The sequence below is a fragment of the Fusarium solani genome (genome assembly GCF_023522795.1).
Source record: "Fusarium solani strain SB1 chromosome Unknown bctg00000004, whole genome shotgun sequence".
Lineage (NCBI taxonomy): Eukaryota > Fungi > Ascomycota > Sordariomycetes > Hypocreales > Nectriaceae > Fusarium > Fusarium solani.
Window position 1 is genome coordinate 528,283 of NW_027072152.1, and position 22,502 is coordinate 550,784.

At 53.0% G+C, this 22,502-nt stretch overlaps 9 protein-coding genes across 9 annotated transcripts; 4 read left to right on the top strand and 5 right to left on the bottom strand.

The window, feature by feature from the left end:
* Positions 1-65: 65 nt before the first annotated feature.
* Positions 66-3,320, bottom strand: MRS44_007238 (uncharacterized protein; the record flags this gene model as incomplete). Its single annotated transcript, XM_046282232.2, has 6 exons — positions 66-146; positions 204-811; positions 876-1,729; positions 2,184-2,839; positions 2,904-2,984; positions 3,060-3,320. 6 exons carry the CDS (start codon positions 3,318-3,320, stop codon positions 66-68), a joined length of 2,541 nt encoding a protein of 846 aa, XP_046129232.2.
* A 590-nt stretch (positions 3,321-3,910) lies between these two features.
* MRS44_007239 (uncharacterized protein) lies at positions 3,911-4,686 on the bottom strand (the record flags this gene model as incomplete). The annotated part of the gene is made up of 2 exons (XM_046271250.2): positions 3,911-4,365; positions 4,416-4,686. The coding sequence occupies 2 exons, from the start codon at positions 4,684-4,686 to the stop codon at positions 3,911-3,913; spliced, it is 726 nt and encodes a 241-aa protein (XP_046129230.2).
* Positions 4,687-5,135: 449 nt separating this feature from the next.
* MRS44_007240 (uncharacterized protein) lies at positions 5,136-6,725 on the bottom strand (the record flags this gene model as incomplete). The annotated part of the gene is made up of 1 exon (XM_065620456.1): positions 5,136-6,725. The coding sequence occupies one exon, from the start codon at positions 6,723-6,725 to the stop codon at positions 5,136-5,138; it is 1,590 nt and encodes a 529-aa protein (XP_065476528.1).
* Positions 6,726-7,606: 881 nt separating this feature from the next.
* Positions 7,607-8,785, top strand: MRS44_007241 (uncharacterized protein; the record flags this gene model as incomplete). Its single annotated transcript, XM_065620457.1, has 1 exon — positions 7,607-8,785. One exon carries the CDS (start codon positions 7,607-7,609, stop codon positions 8,783-8,785), a length of 1,179 nt encoding a protein of 392 aa, XP_065476529.1.
* A 29-nt stretch (positions 8,786-8,814) lies between these two features.
* Positions 8,815-9,636, bottom strand: MRS44_007242 (uncharacterized protein; the record flags this gene model as incomplete). The annotated part of the gene is made up of 1 exon (XM_046277029.2): positions 8,815-9,636. The coding sequence occupies one exon, from the start codon at positions 9,634-9,636 to the stop codon at positions 8,815-8,817; it is 822 nt and encodes a 273-aa protein (XP_046129228.1).
* Positions 9,637-10,188: 552 nt separating this feature from the next.
* MRS44_007243 (uncharacterized protein) lies at positions 10,189-11,065 on the bottom strand (the record flags this gene model as incomplete). Its single annotated transcript, XM_046283069.2, has 2 exons — positions 10,189-10,740; positions 10,787-11,065. 2 exons carry the CDS (start codon positions 11,063-11,065, stop codon positions 10,189-10,191), a joined length of 831 nt encoding a protein of 276 aa, XP_046129227.2.
* Positions 11,066-11,680: 615 nt separating this feature from the next.
* Positions 11,681-13,192, top strand: MRS44_007244 (uncharacterized protein; the record flags this gene model as incomplete). The annotated part of the gene is made up of 2 exons (XM_046278783.2): positions 11,681-12,907; positions 13,031-13,192. The coding sequence occupies 2 exons, from the start codon at positions 11,681-11,683 to the stop codon at positions 13,190-13,192; spliced, it is 1,389 nt and encodes a 462-aa protein (XP_046129226.2).
* A 1,610-nt stretch (positions 13,193-14,802) lies between these two features.
* MRS44_007245 (uncharacterized protein) lies at positions 14,803-16,429 on the top strand (the record flags this gene model as incomplete). The annotated part of the gene is made up of 2 exons (XM_046283058.2): positions 14,803-15,330; positions 15,377-16,429. The coding sequence occupies 2 exons, from the start codon at positions 14,803-14,805 to the stop codon at positions 16,427-16,429; spliced, it is 1,581 nt and encodes a 526-aa protein (XP_046129225.1).
* Positions 16,430-18,328: 1,899 nt separating this feature from the next.
* Positions 18,329-22,423, top strand: MRS44_007246 (uncharacterized protein; the record flags this gene model as incomplete). Its single annotated transcript, XM_065620458.1, has 3 exons — positions 18,329-20,089; positions 20,142-21,331; positions 21,403-22,423. 3 exons carry the CDS (start codon positions 18,329-18,331, stop codon positions 22,421-22,423), a joined length of 3,972 nt encoding a protein of 1,323 aa, XP_065476530.1.
* Between the last annotated feature and the right edge of the window lie 79 nt (positions 22,424-22,502).

Below are 22,502 nucleotides of genomic sequence, written 5' to 3' on the forward strand. Positions count from 1 at the left end.
AATCCAAAGGCGGGGAGGGTTCGAGACAACTCATTCTCCTCGACTTTCATTTATTTCTAGGCAGTCTATCTCGATTCTACCCTATCTAGCCGGTTCCAGTTGAACCACTTCCGACGCTGAGGCTTGCCTACCTGCTCACAAATCTTCTGTGATACAATGTCAGTAAATCGTGAAACAACCGATACCAGGGCCATTCTGCTTACCTTTCGATTCTCTGCGAAATTAGTGTAGAGCCTGTTCCAGATTTCTCTTTCAACGCAGGTCTCCTGGGTACTCTGGCCATCAGCCGTCGGACACTGTGGCTGCTTCTGTAGTCGCATCGCTGAATCCTGCACCCATGGTTTCGGGACGGGCCAGTCAGAAAAGTGCACATATTTGGCTTCGTTCAAGACCCCGACAGCATCCCATTCTTCTTTCTTAGAACCAAGATATTGGGAATGGTCCTTCATTCGAAACTCTGCCGAGAGCAGGCCGTACGGTCGGTGAGGAATGATCATTGCGCTATCGAGGTATAGGCTGTTGATAACTTCCATATCGTACTCGGTATTCTCAATGGTTTCAATCTTCTGAAATATGCGCTCCATTTCGACCTTGTCAGGTTCCACAACCATGACATGTGAGGCAAGCGTCGTCTTGGGAGGGTCATCCTTCATGAACCAGTAGGCTCGGGGCATCGCAACACGACAGGGAGGAAGCTGGAAGAGCTCGTCCATAAGTTGGAGGACCACGCCGTCTGAGTCGAGGGATATTACACGATCGTATTGGGTCTGATTGAAGGCGAGAAGTTTAGTGAATGATTCGGCCCAGGTAACTAGAACATAGTTAGAAGGCCAACTTCCACCATAGAGCACAATGCCCATGCCCCAATGTCTTACCGTCGCTACCGTTACGGCGCTGGATCTCAACCGGCCGTAATGTGACCTTGTACTCGTCACGAGCCTTGATCAGAAGTTGTCCCGCATGAGTGTCCGACTCTTGGGCATCAGGCGCAAGCATATGGCCAGGATACATCATCAGTCGTTCAGCGTTGCTGCCAAGTCGCTGTAGTGCCTCGAAGATCATGAGAGAATTGCAGAGGTAGACGTCATTAGTAACGTATTGGACGTAGGCGAATCGGGACCAGTCGATAATGTCGCTGTCGGCGCTTTCAGTAGCACCCTCCTCCTTCTCGTCATTCTCGTCGTTCTCGTTGACTGGGTCGTCATGGAATTCGCTGTCGTCGATATCGACCTTGTCAACAGAACCCTCCTCGCCGTCGCTAGGCTTCCCATCACCCAAAATTGCGTTCACATGATAATCGTTATCCTGCGCGTCAAGCTTCTCCTCACCCATGAAAGAAGGACTCCCCGGGTATCCGCCTGGGCGCTCAGCGCTCTCCGGGACTTCAACACGGTGGTCCCTCCATGTATCCGGTATAGGCACGTCCGGATACTCGTACTCGAAAAGGTTGAGCAGAAAGCAAAAGAAGATGGAAAGGAAAATAAGGCTCGGTAGGAACCTGAGCAGACGCGACATGGTGGACGGCAGCATGCGGTTCGAGGCTGCGCTGCGAAGAGGCCAGCGGAGCCGGGTTTTTGGAGATGAACGAGGGAGGCTCAAAAAACATGGCCTCAGGGAAGCAGGGAGAAAGACATGGCTTGAGACATGGAGGATGAGGTTTTGAGATGCAAGGGAAAGTGCGATGGGGTGCACCTTCACTGCGCCCGCTGCTCTGACAGTGACAGCGCAACTGTTAAAAAAAAAATGATCCTTCAAACGAGATAACGGGCGCAGTTTCGCAAAAAGATAACATTTCATCATTGGCATTGACCCGAGTCTCCTACCATGGAACACCAAGCTGCCTGCCTATGGAAAGGAGATAGATAGGGATAAGGGGTTGACTGGCCAATGTTCTCTCATTCCAAGGGATAACTCCCTCAGCATCCCAGCATGTTGGTTGGTACTTGGATTCTTCGAGTAGGAGCCCAAGGAATCCAATAGCAATCGCCCAAGGAACCAGTAAGCTCACGACGAACCCGAAGCACATACACTCAGTCATGCCAAAAGGTGATCAATTCATGTTCATGCGCAAAAAGGTATCAACACGCTAGTCCCATCATCACTCATGCAAAATCCCACACTCCTGCCCCTTCAACCTGTCATAATCCTCATAAAACCCAGACCACATCATCCGATCCGCGCACTTGGGCTTGTCCTCCGTCTCGCGATCGTCAGCCGGGCAATCTGGCAGCGCATTCTCCCACTGCTTCTTGGTGCGGCTCTTCCAGGGTTTGGGGAGAGGCCAGTCGCTAAAGTGCACGAGGAAAGCCCGCGACACCTCGCCCATGGCGTTCCACTCCTCGTCCTCATCGGGGGCCATGTACTTGGAGTGGTCCTTGGAGCGGAACTCGCCCGTTAGGAGGGCAATGCGTCGGTGGGGGAGGATCATGGCAGAGTCCTTGAACATGTGGTTGATAACCTCCATGTCAAAATCTCCAGACTGCAGCGCCTCGTTGATGATCTTTTTGTAGCGCGCCATGTTGGGCTCGATGAGCATCACGTGGGATCCCAGGACCTGCTTGGCGATCTCGGTGCTCTTCTCGTTGAGCCAGTACGCGCGGGGCACGGCGACGGGGGCCAGAGGACTCAGGAAGTAGTGGTCCATGTTGTTCAGCACCAGAGAGTCAGAGTCAAAGGCGAGGACGCGGGTCCATTCGGTGAGGGCAAAGGCCTGGAACTTGGTCAGGCTGTCGCGCCAGGTCGAGTCGCCCTTTTGTGTCGAGATGACCTCCATGGGGCGGAGGTGAATGTGAGGGTGCTTGATACGAATGTTGGCGATGGCCTTGGCTCCCTTGGAGTTCTAGGGCATGTTAGTGCCAGCATATGAAGCGACATGAATCTGTCGCATATAGCGTTCAGCTTACTCCTTCTTCCCAAGCCTTTGGATGGATCAAGACGAGATCATGTCGTGCTCCAAATCGTCGAAGCTGAGAAAAGTTGATAATCTATGAAAGTCAGTCTAATGCGCAACAAGCCATCGCCTCAAGCTCCGCTAGGGCTCGATCGTCGGTTGCGCTCACAGCATTGCACAGATAGTCCAGATCGGTGGCATACTGCACGTAGGCAAACTTGGGCTCGAGCTGCTCAGTCGTCCAGTGAGGTTTCTGCTCCGTCAGAGCAGGCAGAGTCCTGTTCTCCGAATACGCGGGCAAATCCAATGAACCCACGCTGCGGTCATCGCGCTTCTGTATCAAGATCGACAGGGTCAGGACAAGGACGAGGGTCCCTGCGGCGCATCCCGCGACGACCCGGAGCAGCCTCGGAGGGATGTTGAGTTGCATCTTGAACGTTGCGGTGGGTAGGTTAGAAGCTTGAAGATGGCTGCTCGTCACTTGGTTGACGCGACTGGCTGGCTGCGCATCAGCCAAGCATTTCGCGAGAGACGAGGGGGAAACCAGTTTCGTTCTTGTCCGTGCTGTTTCAGTATCTTATCTGTTTCTCAAAGTCGTCCTTTTCCCCTGCAAAGGGGTCCTGTTCTTCTCGAAAACTCGTATTCAGGCGGATCTAATATTGGGCCCGGATTCCCGCCATTCACAGACCCTGAATCGCGACGCGTGGCACGGGTCAAGGCCGTTTTTAGAGATGCCAAGACCGGCGAACCACGAGCAGAGTTGGCCGACTCTGATCTAGTGATTCATGCGTCGTTTATTGAGTCGTGATTGGGTGTTTAGTTCAGGAACGGGAAAATGTGTCAAACGATCTTGAAACCTTATCGTGATCGGAGTTTTATCTATAACTCTCGTTTTCCGTGTTTCTTCTTACATGGACCTCACTCCCCTTGCCGCCATCAACTCTTGCACATCGCCTCTCCCCCCATGTTTCGCCCATTCTTCATCATCCTTCACTCGTCCTCCCCTTCAAGTTTATTTCCTCAAGCCTTCTTCTTGGCCTTCTCAGCAGCCTGGACCTTGGCAAAAGCCCCGACAGCCTCCCAAATGCTCTGGATGAGCAGAGGCACGGGGATCATGATCCAGATAAAGTTGCAGAAGAAGTAGTACCACCAGAAGTAGAAGCTCTCGGGGCGGCAGTAGACGATCTCGAGGACGCGCTTGCTGAAGAAGCAGGTGCCGTAGTAGAGGAGGTTGCCGTAGATCTGGCCCAGACTGATGATGAGCTGCAGAGGGAATCGGATCGGGTGGTCCTTGACGATGGCCCAGGCCAAGAGGAACGAGAGGGGACCCCAGGCAAAGGCAGTGATGCCCTCCATGCACACGAGGAACGAGTCTTGGGTGAGGTAGCGGGAGTCAGAGAGGGAGTACTCCTTCCAGAGTTGGGCGAAGAGGTGGTCCTGAGCGGCGAGCTGGGCAAAGTGGACAGAAAAGTAGCCTGTAAAGGTTAGTATTTGATCAGCGAAAGATGAGTATAGTTCGACATACCCTCAAAGAACAAGTGGATGCATCCGCAGAGCGCAAACCAGAGGGTGGTACCCGTCGCAACCTTGGAGAGGGTCCGGCCAGACTGCTGGATAAGCAGCAGCGTCACGGCGAAGATGGCCAACGATCCAGCGACAAATGTAGCCACAAGGACGGGCGAAGACAGTGAGTTGGCGGCATAGTGCGCGAGGGGAGCGTTCAATGGATAGTAAGGATGCGAGGGAGCCTTGCCGCTCGCGTTGACGGCGTTGACGATGAATGCGGGGTCTTCCATTGCGGCAGGATATCAATTGCAGTGGTCAATTGAAGAGGTGAGCTGACTGGTGTGCTTGAATCCAAAGATTGTCTCCTGGCTGGCCGTTGATTATTTATTGTATTATCGACATTGGCTTGTCTTGTTGATCTTTACAATCGTACCTGCGCATCATCGTAGCGAGGTTCTTGGCGCTTTCGGAAAGTCGAGATCCGGGCTCGTACCATGGCCTCTTTCCCCCGCAGATCCGGCACCCGGATTGTCAAGGACAACCCTCCGATTGGAAGATCAGCAACCGTTAGCCAGGGGAGAATTGATCTTGTACATCGGACGGGGCCGTTAGCTCTCGGGCTCCGCGGATTACGCCTACCCCCAAATGTCATCCTTTCGCATTTGAGGCTCTGTGTAAGCACAGTACAATACGGATACGATAACGATATAAAAGCGGTCAGGTTTTTTTTCCGATTCGATTAGAACGTTACCGTCTCCATTCGGACTTCGCCAAGTGTGCCTAAAAGATCTTCTCCCGGAGACATTATCAGCGACAGGTCAACCCGCTTCTGCTCAGCTTCCACCATGACCAGAGTATCACGCACTCTTCCCTTCTCCGGGACTCTTGGTATACCAGCCCAACTTGTCTTTGCAGGCAATTGTCCGTCCCCGGTTGCCCATTCTTCCCAGGACATCTCCTCGACCTGCATTGGAGACGGGGAGTTCTCCCTTGAGAGGTCGCTGGTGTAATACACTTGTCCCTCAACCTCCATGATCTTCTCGGCCACCACCGCTGCGCCGTCGCTCGACCACATACCCTCCTGTCTTTTGATCTTGTGCAAAAACGCAATGCCTCTTCGTCTGAGCCACGGATGTCGACATCGCTGACACGTCATGAACACGGGTACGATCAGACCTGGTTCCAGAGATAGAGGCGATTGCACGTGGGTGTTTGGCGTATTGGACCACAGCAACTCTGCGAGAGTGAGGATGCGCTCAAAGTATCCAAGCAACCTGTCCCATCGCGCCTCAGGCCCGTAGCCTCCCGCAGTGATACACATGCGAAGCAGCGTGTGGTACAGCCTGATGGATATGGCTCCTATGGCGTTGTGTGGATCACGGTTCCTCTCAAAGTCGGCCATCTTGTACTCCCACGATGCGATATCCTGCATCAGACTCTGTATGATGACTTCTTCACCCTGTTCGCCGTCGTCGGCCACCAACGTCTCACCCAACAGCATGAACCTCCTCATCAGACCAAATAGCGCCGTGCCCGCCTGCGCATAGCTCTCCAACCGTTCTACCTGGCGCATCAGGGTGTCAATGTACACTGACCGCGGTGTGTTGTCGTAAGAATATGGAGCACTGGAGTCGGAAAATGTCATGGCTTGTAGATCGAGTCGTGTTAGGATCTCAGCCGCACTCATTGTTGCTTCACCGGTACCAGCCTGCTTCAATAACCGATGACCAGCCGTAATGTGAACCTGACTCTCAGACCAACGTCCCATCATGTTGGTGATGGACAAGAGTGCAAGACTTAGTGACAAAAGTCTCGTCGGGTCCTTGACATCTTGAGCATAAGATACTGCGCGCGCATAACTCTGATGCGCCTGGTCCATCAGCCCTTGACTATTGTGATGTCCATGCCCCTGCCAGAAAAGCTCATGCCGTTGATGAAGAGCCCCCAATGCAAGCGTAGCATGCCAAACAGCAGGTTCACTATGCGCCAGCTGAAGCAACTCCCTCGTCCAGAACCTCGAAGGGATAAACGAAGCAGTCGACGGTGCCGTAAGAGTCCGAAACACGTCAAACAACGACATGCTAGTCGGCGTGGGTGAATGGCTCCTGTGCCGGGGATACTGAGAAAGAGCCTGAGAAATAGGCCCGACGACGGATAGCTGGCGCGCGGCTTCCGCAAGTTGGCGACGTGTAACAGTTGAATCCTCAGGGAGATATCCATCGCACCGGCGCTTGGAGTTGAGGCAGCGCTGACACGAAGGCTTTGCCTCGTCGCACTTGACGCGGCGAATGCGACAAGTAATGCATCCCGTACCTGATTTGCGCGGCATGTCGAAGTATTTTTCGAAGTAAATTACGAGAGAAAAGATGCACCAGCATCAACTTTGATGGCTGAGATTGCAGTAATAATATGAAACCCCAAGTTTGGAATGGAGGCACTGCGCCCCCGTCTCGCGCTTAGCGGATACATCCACGGGGTGGCTAGGCAATCATCACGACCAGCACAGCCGCAAACCGCGTATACTGAGCACACGACGAATCAGAAGGATCACGCGATGCTACCCTATTTCATTATCTGAACATGTTAAGCGAGGCTTTGACCGCCTGTCAAGTGTCGAATTGGCTGAAAGACCCACGGTATGCGTCATGTTGGCTGTTGGTTCAGACTAGACCTTATTGGTTCTTCTTTGAACGGGTGCTCAGCCCTACCCGCAGCAGGGGCTGATGAATAACCTCATCATGGGGCGAGAGAGACCGCCAAACCAGTTAATGGAACTTGGTCATTTCTCTTTAGGTTTCGGTCCTTTCGGCCAACACTCTCAATTGACTCCCAAGTTGCATTCGCACGACTGTGCGAAGAGACAACAGAACAGCAAAAATACTTGTCTAATTGCTATCAGATATGATCAAATAATAAGAAAAAGATGTCCCAATTAAAGGCAATGCTTTACATCCCTTTTATGTATTCTTATGATGACTTCTTACCTACTCTGAGGTAAAACATCTCGTCTTATGCTGTGTGGGCAGCTTTAGCCACCGAATAACAGCCAGTTCCTCTTGACGGATCAAAGGAAGCCCCAACAAAGTGAATCAGAAACCTAGTTGAAGTCATGAATATATAAAGACCACCTGGACCTAACCCAAAAATGAGAATCATGAAACCATCACCCTCAGCTTCAACCACCATATCTCATTACAGAACCCGTGCGCCATGTCATTCGCCCAACTTCCCTTCGAGCTCCGGCAGGAGATTTGGAACCTCTGCCTGAATTCAGTCAACGAAGAACGATACCTCATCCTCGGTGTGTCCCTCGGCATCGCCATGTCGCACCACCCTCGAAGCCCACTCGTCGAGCAGGTTGTCGTGGGAGGTAGCTTCGTTCCCGCCTGGCCAGACCACGCCCTCCCCGTCCACCCAATCGAATCTCAGCTCACGATCCAGGGTCTTGGGGCACTCTGTCACGAGTCTAGAGCTGTGGTTCTTAGGCACTACCCCGATCTAGTACGCCTCGAGAAGAACACTTGGGTTCTTGGGAATTGCTGGCGCCTTGCGCACGGCTATGAGGCTTGGGAGAAGGCGGGTTGTAGACCGCAGCGATTCTACTTGCGGTGTAACTTGCAGACGGATATCCTCTGGGCGCACTCTGCTGCACCTGCTCGAAAATTTCATAGCCATCGCCCTGTAGATTATGCACTCGGGGTGTATGAGTTGATAAAGGGCATTCCGTGGGGTCCTGTCAACGCTGATATCTTCAGGGACACCCTAAAATGGGTCAGGCATGTGGTCGTCTCGATACCCGCGGGCCTGCCACAGAATGCCCCCGCCGCCCATATACCTTGGGTCCAAGAGTTGCTTGCGGGGATGCCCATCCTCGATACCCTGGCCGTACAGGCCGGTCGATTTCCCGAACCGTTCAAGAGGGTCAAAACCCCGGGCCCGGATCCGGATCAGGGTCAACATTCAATCCCCGACGTCACGTTGGTATACCGTCCTCTGAGTTATCGTGTCATCAGCTCCAGATATTACACCACGCCGTCAGCACGGTTTTATACCGCTGTCAGAGAGTTCAAGCGAAGAGGCTTAGCTGAGCACAGTCAAGACTTTTACCAAAGCTTAGACGCGAAACTTAGAACTGAGGGACTACGCTTCGAAGATCCGTCATTGAATATCCTAAAGCTACGCAAAAAGCCGACTGAGCAGGCTCAGGCTGAGAAGTGGCAACGGGAGAAAAAATGTTCTGACAGGTGGATGCTCGGGGCTGGGCTCGAGTGGCGGGTATGCGACGGCAAAAGTCTGTATCTGCCGGAACAATTCACCATGGTTGCGAGTGACGAGGAGATAGAGGCAGGCAATCGAGGGAAGAACGCGGGAACGTGGATATTTCATTAGTCGTTAGATTTTGGGGGTATCGTATCAGTCTATAATGCTTCGCTCTCCTTCTTCTTCCTTGCCCGCAAAACCGCCGCGTGTTGCTTTGTGTGGTATTTGACGTCGTCTGGGTAGAGGGGGTTCCAGACCGTGTTGCAGACCTTGCACTCGGAGAAGGGTGCTTGAGAGGATATGTTGAGTGTTGTTTGGACGGTCTGTGGTTTTGGCTTCTTTGGTTTTGTGGTGGTTGTGTTTGTTGTGTGCTGCTCCTTCGATGGTGATCTCGTAGATCCCCTACCTTTCGCTCGGTTTCCTTCGGTTTCCTCATCGTCCTGAGCATCGCTTTCTATCTCTTCGTTGTTGGTTGTGGGTAATGATGAGCCCCCGAATCGCAGTATTCGTGGCTTTCTCCGAGGTTCTATCCGGGGTGGCTGTGGAGGTGAGGATGGTGGTGTTGATCCAGGCTGTGGCTCGTCGCTCTTTGGACTGGGGGCGACTGTGGAAGATGACGAAGAAACAGGTTTAAAAAAGTTCAATATTGAACCCTTCTTGACGACATCCTTGGCCGATTTGCTATCGCTCGCTGTGGGTTCCGTGGATTCTTTGCTCCCCGTCGACACAATCTTGGGGAGCGATGATGATTCAGCGTCATCATTCTTCAAGTCCTGTTTCTTCAAAGATGTCTCCTCTGTCGAGATGCGTCGCTTTTTCGGACTGGGTTCCCTGGGCGAGTTCTCTCGGGTCGTACTCCGTTTCCCATATGTTCGGAGTGGCTTGGCGCGCATTCGCAGTGCAGAAGGCACTGAGCTGTTGGTCCTACGAAAGGTCAGGTTCGAAGTTATCCATGGGGAACCAGAGTAATCGGCATACATTGTGACAGTCTTGTTTGTTGACGAGCTGCCATGCTTCGTCCAATGAAATGGAGTCGTGAACCTCGCGTCGCACAAGATCCGTTGGTGTTTGGGCCAAATAAGGCAAATATGGCTCCTGCGCAATATAGTCGGGGTATATAATTAAAAGCAGAAAATGAGTGTTTGAAGAGAAAATGATCCAACTGATCCTCCCCGCGTATAAGTTCTTGGGAAGGTTGTTGTCACTGAGCAATGGTGTGGATGTTGAAGGCCCCACCACTCGACGCGTCGAGTCGCGTCTGGCGCGTAGTCACATGGCTGCGATCCCACTTTGGATCGAGCCATGATATCACCCCAGTCTGTGGAACTCGAAATACATGATTTGTCCATGTTTAGATGTTATGACGCAGGGCAGTCGTGAGTAAATATAGACCAATTGGATCAATCACAAGGTCTGCAGAACAATGGCTTACTGGGTACTGAGTGTCACCCTCACAACCTTGTACGGCGCAATGGAGGACAGCCTCAACTGCTCAAAATATGCTTATTGCTAGCATTGTGTTGAATCCCCCATCATATATCGACCTTTTGTCCCGGCCGTCTTTTCCTAACCGTATCATTCTCATCCACTCCCTTCTCCTTAATCAACACCGTCTTCTCGTCTTGTGCATCATCCTTACCCACAACCCAACTCTCGATGACCTCCTTAACCTCCCTCACCTTCCGATCCTTCTTCTTCCCCTCCTCCATCCTCCACTGATACCCCGAATACACCGCAACCTCTGCTATAGCAACAAGTATACTTCCCCCCAACGTGAGAAACAGCCTCGACGGTAGACTCCACCACCGCGCCGCGATCCACAGCGTGCCCGCCACACCTGCTATGCTGATGAGGAAGTTGATTATGAGCGTCACTTGCCGGTGCACCTCGTTCATCGCGGCATCGTCGTCATCGCCGGTGTCCCTGGCAGAGGTGGGCTTGTTTACTTCGGCAAAGGCGGATGCGGCGTGGGGGAAGCGGTTGTGGAAGGTTTCGAGGTGCGGGACGGGGTTGATCATTCGTTCGTAGGCGCGTGCTTCTTCTTCGCGGCGTAGACGGGCCATGAGGGCTTTGTATTCAGGGGACTACACCTGTTAGCATATGTGCTGGTATAAAAGACCTTGAACTTACGGGCTCAGGCTTGGGAGGCGGAGGTGGGATGTAGATGGATGCGCCGCGGAGGAGCTGCTCGAGGGTGCAGGATGAGTTGCCTTGGGCTTTGAGGTTCTTCCAGAGATTGACAATCTGCCCGTGGGATATGGGTTTTCCAACTTCAGGTTCGTCTAATGATGGCTCATCGGGTTTCTGCGAGGGAGCGTCGATTTCGTTGTCGTCATGATGAGCTTCGACAGCTTCTGGATTCGAGGGTTCTTTGATCGCCAGGGCCTCCACGATGGAAGGCGTTATCATAAGTAACACCATGCTTCTTCCTTAAACAGGCGCACAGGATAGAATGTGTATTTCAGCTTGAATGAGAGCGCGAGCCTCTGGAATGAAAGTTGTCAAGTCGATGCCTACGTCGCAACGAACATGTGTCTAGCAGGCATCCCTCCAACTCCAGTACCTCCGTCACTAAAAACCCAGTGCGTCAGCGTATTTATCCGCTGACGGCCTAGCTCAACGGCCCCGTAGCGAGGTCAAGATCTGGCCAATCATGACTCCTCATTCCATCAATCCCCGTCGGGTGCTTCGCCGGACGGATCCGCGAACACCCGGGCTTAGCAGCCACAACCAGAGAGCGGAAGCTGAGGTGGGCGGGCTCTCGCTCACTCGATTGGAAAAAGTTTAGAGGTCAGGTCCCGCCGGGTCGAACAGAAATAACCAAGTCCAAAAAAACCACCAACCGACGAGAGAAAAAAAATATCCCTCGCGGTTCCTCGATTGCCGAGCGACTCGACCGACGACTACTTCCTTGGGAAAACGAATTGCTCTTGTCGAATGCGGTGATACAATTCGAAGCTTCACCGTTTCCCCCTCCACATCTTCCGATATTAATAACTGCCCGATTTTGCGCACACGGCCGCGATGCAGCTCCGTCCGGGGGCCTCGGTGGTGCGCGATGCCTTGGCTAGACAATCCATGATGACGAGGACGGGCTTGACTGCCTCTCCCCTCGCCAGGGCGCCCGCGTGCGTGCTGTGCAGACAATTGACCGTCGGTCGAGGTCCCACGAGGATACACAGAGCCGCCCTTCACACCAGTTCCCGAAGAGACTCTGCCTGGGCCGCCGCCGTCCAGGTCGCCTCCAATGTCGTGGGCAATGTCGTCAAGAAGGCTGCAAAGGATAGGATGCATGTCGACCCCCTCCGGACTGTGGCGAAGGAGATGAAGTTCCTCACGGGCAATATCCGCAAGCTTCTGGGATCCGGTCACCCCTCACTCGACCGCGCCGCAAAGTACTACACCCAGGCCGAGGGCAAGCACGTCAGGCCCTTGATCGTTCTTCTCATGAGTAGAGCCACCTACCTCTGCCCCAAGGCACCTCCCACGGCTCCCACACCCACCAGCCGAGGCATTGACACCTCGATATCTCCCGTCCAGATCCTCGCCGATGTAAACCCTTCAGCCCAGCCGATCTCGGCCGTCGAGCCAGAGGTTTCCGAGGCCAATTCAGATATTCTCCCCAGCCAGCGGCGGTTGGCAGAGATCACGGAGCTGATCCATACGGCCTCGCTGCTTCACGATGACGTTATCGACCATTCCATCTCGAGACGAGGTTCGCCGTCGGCTAACTTGGAGTTTGGCAACAAGATGGCTGTTTTGGCTGGTGACTTTTTGCTCGGCCGGGCATCCGTTGCACTCGCTCGTCTCCGTAACCCCGAGGTTGTCGAACTGTTGGCTACCGTCATCGCCAACCTCGTTGAGGGCGAGTTCATGCAGCTCAAGAACACGGAGCGTGACGAGCGAAACCCCAAGTGGTCCGAGGAAACAGTCAGCTACTACCTCCAAAAGACATACCTCAAGACGGCCTCCCTCATCTCCAAGTCATGTCGGGCGGCGGCTCTGCTGGGCAACTCGGACGCCGTGACGGTGGACGCGGCTTATTCGTACGGACGCAACTTGGGACTGGCGTTCCAGCTTGTGGACGACCTTTTGGACTACACGCAGAGCGGGACGGACCTGGGAAAACCTGCGGGGGCGGATCTGGAGCTGGGCTTGGCGACAGCGCCGCTGCTGTTTGCGTGGAAGCAGATGCCGGAGCTCGGAGCTCTCGTTGGCCGCAAGTTTGAGAAGGAGGGTGACGTAGAGAGGGTAAGCTTGGTTGCATTTCCATCGATTGTCCTGTTTGACGAATCACGTCGCTTTGCGCTTCTGCACATCCCCCTTCACGAGGGTGCTATTGGAGAGACGATGCTAACCGGTGGGTGTGTCTAGGCACGTGAGCTGGTGCTCCAGAGCGACGGTATCGAGCAGACGCGGGCTCTCGCGCAAGAGTACGTGGACAAGGCGATCGCGTCGATTGCGGATTTCCCCGAGAGCGAGGCCAAGGACGGCTTGATCGAGATGGCACACAAGTCACTGAAGCGTCAGAAGTGAGGAGGCCATGGAGAAGAGGCGGATGGAGAGTCATCCGCCGTGTATAAATAACGACATCACTATTTATTTTCTGCGACGAGACACGGCAAAAAAGAGAGATGAGATGGGTTGTCAACTGGTGGGCTGGGATGAGCAACGGTTAATGGTTTGTCCTTTTTTTGCTTGTCTTATACTTGTCCTTTTGCCTTTGGTGTCTTTCGACCGAGACGATTCTACAAGTCAAAGAGAAAGACGAAGGACGCGAGTGATGCATGCATGAACTCAACTGTACCTGTACTTGTACGACTTGCCGATATAAAACCGCATATAACTGACCACCTATCTTATACCGAAGAGTTGAAAAGGGCTCGGGTTGCGGGGTTGGAGGGGCTTGAGGATGGATGTGGTTAGATCCTGCTCTGTACGAGAAAAAACAAACAAAAGACGTGTTCAACTCTTGGGTTTCGATCGAGTAATTCTGAGGTGTTGTAAAGTGATGTTTCCGAGGTGGTGGTCATGAGGGATAGAGAACGCGCAACTCCGCGGAGTGACTTTGTTAGTTGAAGAGAGACTAGAACGAAACGGAACACGGCGATCCGAGCGTATTACTCGATAGAAACCTCTTTCCAATGCAAGTCATGAGCTAGACGGGTCTTTGGATGATGCCCTGCTGACTGCGTGAGCAATCCTCATGCAATACTGTACCTGATCCGATCAAACAGCTGGCCTCGACCAAGCCCTGACCGCTCCGTAGACCCCGAATAGCCTCAATAGCGCCGTAGCAAAAGCCATGCCCCCGTCCGAGCACTCATTCCTGTCAAGCAAGCATCCGGTTCGTAGACGACCATCTCATTACTCGATGGTTACTCGATTGAATCACCACGCCGCCGGCGGTGAGAGTCCCTGATTGGTCGGTTATCAACGGTACCCGGCCGAGTCCGATGGATGGACCCTGGTTTTTTTTTCTCCAAGCTTTTTTGTAAGTGGGCCGGTTCCGGCTATGGCTGATAAGCAAAAGGCATTCCGGGAATTCGGTGTCTGCTGGACGAAGCCATTCAGAACCATTCAGAACGTAACAGGGGAGAATGATTGGGAGAAGGGCAGTTTTGATCGAATAACAGAAACGCTAGGGCCTCTTTTCATGTTCCCTTGTTCAAACCCCGCAAAATACCGATGGAGGGGTCCTTGCGGCGCAAGATAAGAAGGGGAAGCCATCGCCGGATTCTGGGGGTGGCTTTTTTCCTGGAGGCGTCAACACTCGTTGCTCTGCCTTATATCTTCTGCCTCGGTACTTCTTGATCCGATCTTGTTGGGGTCTGATAAGAGAAAACTCTCTCGAGAGAACCAGTCGTTGTTCCTGGATATCACCGCCGCCGTTGTTATCTTATCCACCCCACCATCCCGCCGGCCCCAAGTTTCCCGTTCGGAGGGACAGAGATAAGGAAAAAGTCCCGACGAATCGATTCCACACTCGGGAGGTAGAACTGCTACCTTGCCTGTTTTCCCCGGATTGTTGAAGTGACAGGGGGTTTCTGACTTTCCCTGACTGTGTTTTTTCTCTTCTTCTTTCTTTCTTCCTTCTTTATCTTATCCCCCATTCTTGGCTTTGATTCGACTCTCATTCACTCATCATGACGGCCGCCAACTCTCTTCAATCGATCGAGGGACCTGTCTCTGTCCTCGTCTCTTCTCGGGTCGTCGTCACTCTCCCTGATGACTCTCTCGTTGTCACACCTGCTACTGTTGTTGTCAGCCCTGTTACCGGCAAGATCATCTCAGTCATCCCTGAGATTCTCCCCTCCTCCAGCTTCCCATCCGGCACCGAGTATGTCGACCACAGCCCCAAGCTCCTTCTGCCGGGTCTCGTCGACGCTCATGTTCACTTGAACGAGCCTGGCCGTACCGAGTGGGAGGGCTTCTGGACTGGCACTCGCGCAGCTGCCAGCGGTGGTGTCACCACTGTGATTGACATGCCGTTGAATGCGATTCCCCCGACAACGACGCTCAATGGCTTTGAGGAGAAGCTCAGGGCCAGCCGAGGCCAGTGCTGGGTCGATGTTGGCTTCTACGGTGGTGTTATCCCTGGTAATGCGGATGAACTGAGGCCTCTGGTGGATGCTGGTGTTCGAGGTTTCAAGGGTTTTTTGATCGAGTCAGGTGTAAGTAGGACCGAAAATGTGAGGCGACAACAACTGACTCGCACAGGTTGACGAATTTCCGGCCATCTCCGCCAAGGACGTCGCCCTCGCCATGGAGACCCTCAAGGACACGCCAACGACGCTCATGTTCCACGCCGAGATGATCCCTCCCATCGCCGAATCCGTCGGCGACGCGGTCCAGTCCTCGGAAGCACCTCTGGCGCCAACTGGAGAACTCAACGCATACAAGACCTTCCTCGAGTCTCGGCCTCCTGCGTTTGAGACGTATGCCATCGAGGAGATCTTGAGTCAGGCGCATATCGCCCCTTCGCTCCATCTCCACATTGTCCATCTCTCGGCGACGCAGTGTATTCCTCTTCTCAAGGCGGCTCGCGCTTCTGGAATCAACATTACTGCTGAGACGTGCTTCCACTACCTTGGTCTTACGGCAGAGGAGATTGAGAAGGGTGACACTCGACACAAGTGTTGCCCGCCTATCCGAGAGGGCAAGAACCGTGATGGACTCTGGGAGGAGCTTGTGGCCGAGGATTCGTGCATCAGAACCGTCGTGTCGGATCACTCACCTTGCACGCCTCAGTTGAAACTACTTCCCCAGCACCTCGAGAGCGAGCGACCTGCTATGCCACACAAGGATTCGGGTATTGTTGTAGAACAGGAGGACGAGGTCAAGGAGCAGAGCCGCGGCGACTTCTTTGCTGCATGGGGAGGCATCTCTTCTGTAGGACTCGGACTTCCGATCCTTCACACAGCAGCCAAGAAGCGCGCCGAGTTCTCCCAAACTCCCAGCATCACCGACATCGTGCGTCTCTGCTGCCAGGCAACGGCTGCGCAGGTTGGCCTTTCACATCGTAAGGGTGCTTTGAAGGCCGGTATGGATGCCGATATTTGCGTGTTTGACGACGCGGACGAATGGACGTTTACGCAGGGCGACATGCGGTGGAAGAACCGTTGCTCGCCGTGGGAGGGCCACGAGTTTACCGGGCGCGTCAAGGAGACGTGGCTGCGCGGAAAGAAGGTATTTGAGCTGGGTGCTGGAAATAATGGTTTCATCGCCGGAAAGCCATCGGGCGAGTCGATCACGGAGAAGCGGACGGTTTGATATCCATTATGGATAGCGAAGGCGATGGATGGAGGCAAAACTAATGAATATGCACAAGACGGCGTACCGGAGTAAGGGCCAAGCAACAAACGAAACGGATAGAAACAGGTTGGTCATGGTCTTTTCAGCAGGTTCATAGACGTTTTAATGAAGAACAAGATTGATGAGATGATGTCGTCATTTCTAGGTGATGCTGGAGTTGTACGAGTCAAGTTCAGTGTTCACGTGGTGAAGAAAATCACGATCGAGGTTGGAGAAATTGTGGGGTTTGTAAGATGTCGTCGGCAGTTGAATATGTGTTGTTACAGAATTGTAGACGGAGTAATTATCCAAGACATGCATTTCGTTATCCATGGATCGTCTCTGTTGATGGGGCATTAATTTAGCTTGCGGAGTGGAAGGATGTTTATTTAGCCAGCCGAGCAATATTCTGGTGATAGCTTCACATGGGTACCTAGGTATCGTGTTCAAGACATAACTAAATGCACTGTACTTAACTTTAAGGTGTTGATCATTATACGCAGCCATTCTAGTTGGCTTTTACACGCCGCCAAGGTTTTATGCATATTCAACACACTTGGCAAGATATCTCACAAGCAGTCAAACACGTTACGGAGCAAGTACCTCAAACAGTCACATCAGATCTGATCCCCTACATGCTGCACCCGAGATCTCAAAGCCACCGCCATTCTAGAAATGGTTCAAGTCGCGAATAATGTATCGTATACGACATGATCCTTGGCGTCGCAAATGAAACTTGAAAGCCCAGACCTCGCTTACGACCCTCAAGTGCCGAATCGAGCAAAACCGGGCGTCCATCGTCCGCGTGGGCTACGGATACACCCAATATATCCGGACATTCAAAGTGATTGTCGGCCGAACTTGCATGATCGCGTGTCTAAGCGAGCTGCAAGCCGTTACATGGCGCATGCTTCGTTTCGCAGCCGACGTGGAGCGAGAAACTTTAATGGGAGGTGAAAAGAAAGAATGTTGCAAGGGGATCGACGGCTCGGCTTGATTAGCGAGGGGATTTTTGTGCTTGTTGGACGTGGGAGCTCATCTGAACTCGACAGAGTATCGTGCCATTTTGCCCTACAGGACCCTGAGGGAGGGGTGCTTCATGGCGCTAGAGAGTAGCTATCAACATCTTCAACGGACGCTTCTTTAGCCCAAACAATATCATGGATCTCAAGGAAGAGGGCATCACAGTCATGTCAAAATACAATATTAAATAGGTAAAAACTACTACGTTACGGTCACCAACCACCTCCATCATGCATCCATCATCTTTGACACCTCCCTCTTTGTCCCTAGACCGTCCAAGCTTCCCCTCGGGAAAGCCCCATTCCGAGCTCATCTCCCTCTCCTCATCCACGTCAGCCAGAGCTTCCCACCACTACCAACTGCAAAAGACCACCAATCGCAGACGCCCCCCAATCTCGGCCCTTTGACAGCGGTGCCCCCCGATGCTTCTGGATCTTTTCTTGGCGGCCGCCTCTCTTTGAGTATTCCCCCGCCCTCGGTTCGGCGGCTAGATCTCCACCGTAACTTTTAGTGGCCGTCACCTCACTTTTCGACACCTCGCCTAGAAAGGATGGAGCTCTTTGCGGCAAATAAGATCCCGGCGGCGGGTATTTACCATGGACCTCGTTTACATATTCTTGTCCATGGTCTAAAAGGGTCATGGGTCGATTTATATGAAATGTTTGCTTCGTCCATGTGAAATCTAGACTTGGCATCCATCCCAACTCTTGCTGCGGCGTCATAGACTGATTTACAACCAACACTACAGGCCCTCGAATAACCAAATCTTTCAATCTACGAGTTCTATTTTGCTTTCACTCGAGCTGCCATAATGTCCCGAGCTTGGACCAACAGATAATACCGTTGTTGACCAAGATGCCTCATCATGACCCGTCCAACGCCGTCGACATCGAAAAGATGGACAGGGCGAGCTCGTTGGACACATCCATAGAACCTAGCAATCAGCAGCGCGACAGTCGACGTTTCTCTCTATCCGGCGCGGGAAACATTTCCCTTGACGATGTACAGACCGTTCGGGTTCAGCTCCGCGACCTCGCTGTGTCGGTTGATACAGCACCATCATGGGTCGAGCCGGCGACGTACCCACAGCTGTTTGCGAACAAGTTCAACACCAGCCCCAAGATGAAGTCGCTGCTTCACTCGGTGAATGCAGATATCCAGCCAGGGACATTGACTGCCATCATCGGAGGGAGTGGTTCAGGAAAGACGACTCTTCTCAACACTGTTGCCGAACGAGTTATGAGTCCCAGGCTCAGCCAAGACGGAGTCGCTACTTTCAACGATCAGGTTGGGGTACATAGCGTGCGACATGCCTATGTTATGCAGCAGGATATTCTGTTGCCGACCCTCACCGTTAGGGAGACGTTGAAGTATTCGGCCGATTTGAGACTTCCCCCATCAACCACTGCCGAAGATCGAACCAGGGTCGTGGAGGAAGTTATTCTTGAGCTTGGTCTGAAGGAGTGTGCCAATACCCGTATTGGAAACTCCCAACATCATGGGTGTTCGGGCGGCGAGAAGCGACGAACCAGCATCGGTGTTCAACTACTGGCCAACCCGTCCGTCCTCTTCCTCGACGAACCTACCACTGGCCTCGACGCTACAAGCGCCTACCAACTCGTCCGAACGTTGAAGAAGCTGGCCCAAAAGGGCCGAACCATCATCACGACCATTCATCAACCTCGGTCTGAGATCTGGGATCTCTTTGACAACTTGATCGTCCTAACCAAGGGCAGCCCTGTTTACTCAGGACCTGTCAAGGACTCTGTCCCTTGGTTTGGAGATCTCGGCTATCAGCTTCCGCCATTTGTGAATCCGGCCGAGTTCATCATCGACATTGCCGCTGTCGATAATCGCACTCCCGAGTTGGAACAAGAGACAACTGCTAGAGTTGAGCAGCTGAAGACCGCATGGAACCAAGAAAGCGCAAAGCAGTTCACACCGCTTGACACGCCCATCGATGTTCGGCACCGAAAACGAAACAAGCGAGCAGAGAAACATGCCGGGTTCGCAAGACAACTAACTGTTCTTACCGATCGTACCCTCAAGGTGACATATCGCGACCCGTTGGGAATGATGGCTTCCATCATGGAGTCCATATTCATGGGTCTCGTGACGGGCTATCTCTTCTACGACCTCGGCCGCGATCAACCCGGTATCCGATCCCGACAAGGTGGACTATACACTGCTGCCGGTCTCCAGGGCTATCTCATCCTCATCTTTGAGGTATACCGCATGACGATCGACATTCCCACCTTTGACCGCGAATCTTCAGAAGACTGTGTTGACGCCCTGCCCTACATCCTCTCTCGAAGATTGGCCCGAATGCCGACAGAAGATGTCCCCGTGCCGTTTTTCTTCTCCGTGATTCTCTACTTCATGGCAGGCTTCGACCGCGACGTGGAAAAGTTCTTTATCTTCTTCGCCATTAGTCTTCTAACGCAGTACATCGCTGTGACCTGTGCCATGACCTGCGTGGCCGCAGTTAGACACTTTCCTGGGGCGAGTTTGATTGCGAACATGGTGTTTACGTTGCAGAGTATGGCTTGTGGCATGTTTATTCAAGCCAACAGCATTCCGGTATATGTGCGATGGTTGAAGTGGATTACTTACACGGTATGCCTTTGGATTCTCCTGAGCTCTCAACGTCTTATGCTAACAAGACCAGTTCTATGCCTTTGGAGCATACGCTGGGAACGAGTTTGAAGGCAACTTTTACGACTGCCCCTATCCTGGTGGAGAATCCGACCCAAGGTGTAAACAGTACACCGGCAAATACGTGATGGAGTCACTCGGCTTTCCCAGCAACTGGGTTGCCCGCCCCATCATCGTCATGGTGGCTTTCGTCGTCTTCTTCCTGGTACTCTCAACAATCGGGCTGCACTTCTTCAAGGTCGAAATGACGATTGCTCGTCCTCGTGTCTCGGATACCGACTTGTCTGCCGGAAAGGAGAAGATGACTGCGAGGTCTATCGCCGATGTTCGCGCTATCGACTTGGGACTTGACAAGTTTGCCTTGAAGATTGACAAGAGGAGTCCACTTGGCAAGAAGCTGCCCACCAAGACAATCCTCAACCCTGTCAATGCGACCTTTGATGCTGGGGTTTTGAACGTCATCATGGGACCGTCGGGAAGTGGCAAGACATCACTCCTCAACGCTATGGCTCTGCGACTACGAAACTCGATGGGCACCAAGTATCGTCCAGCCGGGAAACTCACCTTCAACGGTGCTGTTCCCTCAGATTCGGTCATCCGGTCCGTCTGTTCCTACGTCTGCCAAGATGACGATGCTCTTCTGCCGTCCCTCACAGTCCGCGAGACACTTCGGTTTGCGGCCGGACTGCGTCTTCCGTCTTTCATGAGCAAGGAAGAAAAGAATCGTCGAGCCGAAGAAGTACTGCTCAAGATGGGATTGAAAGATTGCGCTGATAACCTGATTGGCGGTGAGCTGGTCAAGGGTATCTCTGGAGGAGAGAAGCGTCGTGTCTCCATCGCTGTCCAGGTGTTGACTGATCCTCGCATTTTGCTGCTCGACGAGCCGACATCGGGTCTTGACGCCTTTACCGCGAACTCGATTATGGAAGTGCTTCAGGGACTTGCCAACGAAGGACGAACTCTCATTCTCACGATCCACCAAGCTCGTTCCGATCTGTTCAGGGAGTTTGGCAACGTACTTCTTTTGGCGCGAGGCGGCTCGCAGGTTTACTCTGGCCCTGGAAAAGACATGCTTGGATATCTGGCCCGACATGGCTATGACTGCCCTCAGCATACGAACCCGGCAGACTTTGCGTTGGATATGATTACTGTTGACTTGCAGCAGGAAGAGAGAGAGGCTGAATCTCGTGAACGAGTGCAAAGGTTGATCCAAAGCTGGAAAGAAGATGGTGTTTCAAGTGGCCGACTCCCTGATATTCGAGAACGAGACGAAGGAAACGAAAGAGAGATAATATCGAGGGAGCAGAGAAGGAGGGTCTATCTGCTTCACCCCCGACAGTTCTATCGCAACCGAAGCAACAAACTCCACGACGATCCTTCAACAAGGCCAACCTCTCAACTCCCGCCGAACTTGGAGCCCTCATCCGCAAACGAGCCTCAATCACAACGTCACTCCCTCTTCTTCTCCATCGCGCCATAATCAACACCCGCCGTCAGCCCGAGCTCATCATGGCCCGCCTCATGCAAGTCATCGGCCTCGCCATCGTTCTCGCCCTCTTCTTCGCCCCCCTCCACAACGACTACTACTCAGTCCAGAACAGAATGGGTTTCGTCCAGGAGATCGGCGCTTTTTACTTTGTCGGCATGTTGCAGAATGTAGCTGTGTACCCCAACGAGCGAGACGTCTTTTACAGGGAAGACGACGACGGAGTCTACAGCGTCGAGGCGTTCCTCGCGTCATACACCATTCTCGAGGTACCTTTTGAAATTGTCAGTTGCCTGGTCTTTGGTGTCCTCGGCGCTATTGCTGTTGGTCTGCCTCGGACGGTGACCATGTACTTTGTCTGCGTCTTTTCATGCTTTGGTATCGTCTCTTGCGGCGAGAGTCTGGGTATCATGTTCAACACTCTCTTTGGACACACGGGCTTCGCCGTCAACGTCATGGGTATCTTTCTATCCGTTGCAAACAGTATGGCAGGCGTCCTCTCCATCGACATGCCTGAGTTGTTCAAGGGTTTCAACTACCTCTCGCCCATCCGCTACGCCACCCGTGCCGTCGCGCCGTATTCGCTCCGAGGGGTCGAGTTTACGTGCAATGATGCGCAGCGACTGCCTGACGGAAGGTGTCCAATTGAGACGGGGCAGGATGTACTGGAGCTTTACAAGTTTGACGTCGATCCAGTTGTGAACGTTGGCATCTTGGCGGTGTGCGTGGTGGTTTATCGGGTTTTGGCTTGGGGGTTGCTGAAGGCTATGAGGAAGCACTGGAAGGGAAGAAAGGGCGAGAAGCAGTAGATTCGCTTTAATTGGATGGGAGAAATTCTATAGAGTATAGATATTACTATGTGTTCGATCAAGAGTGTGTTTAGTTGTA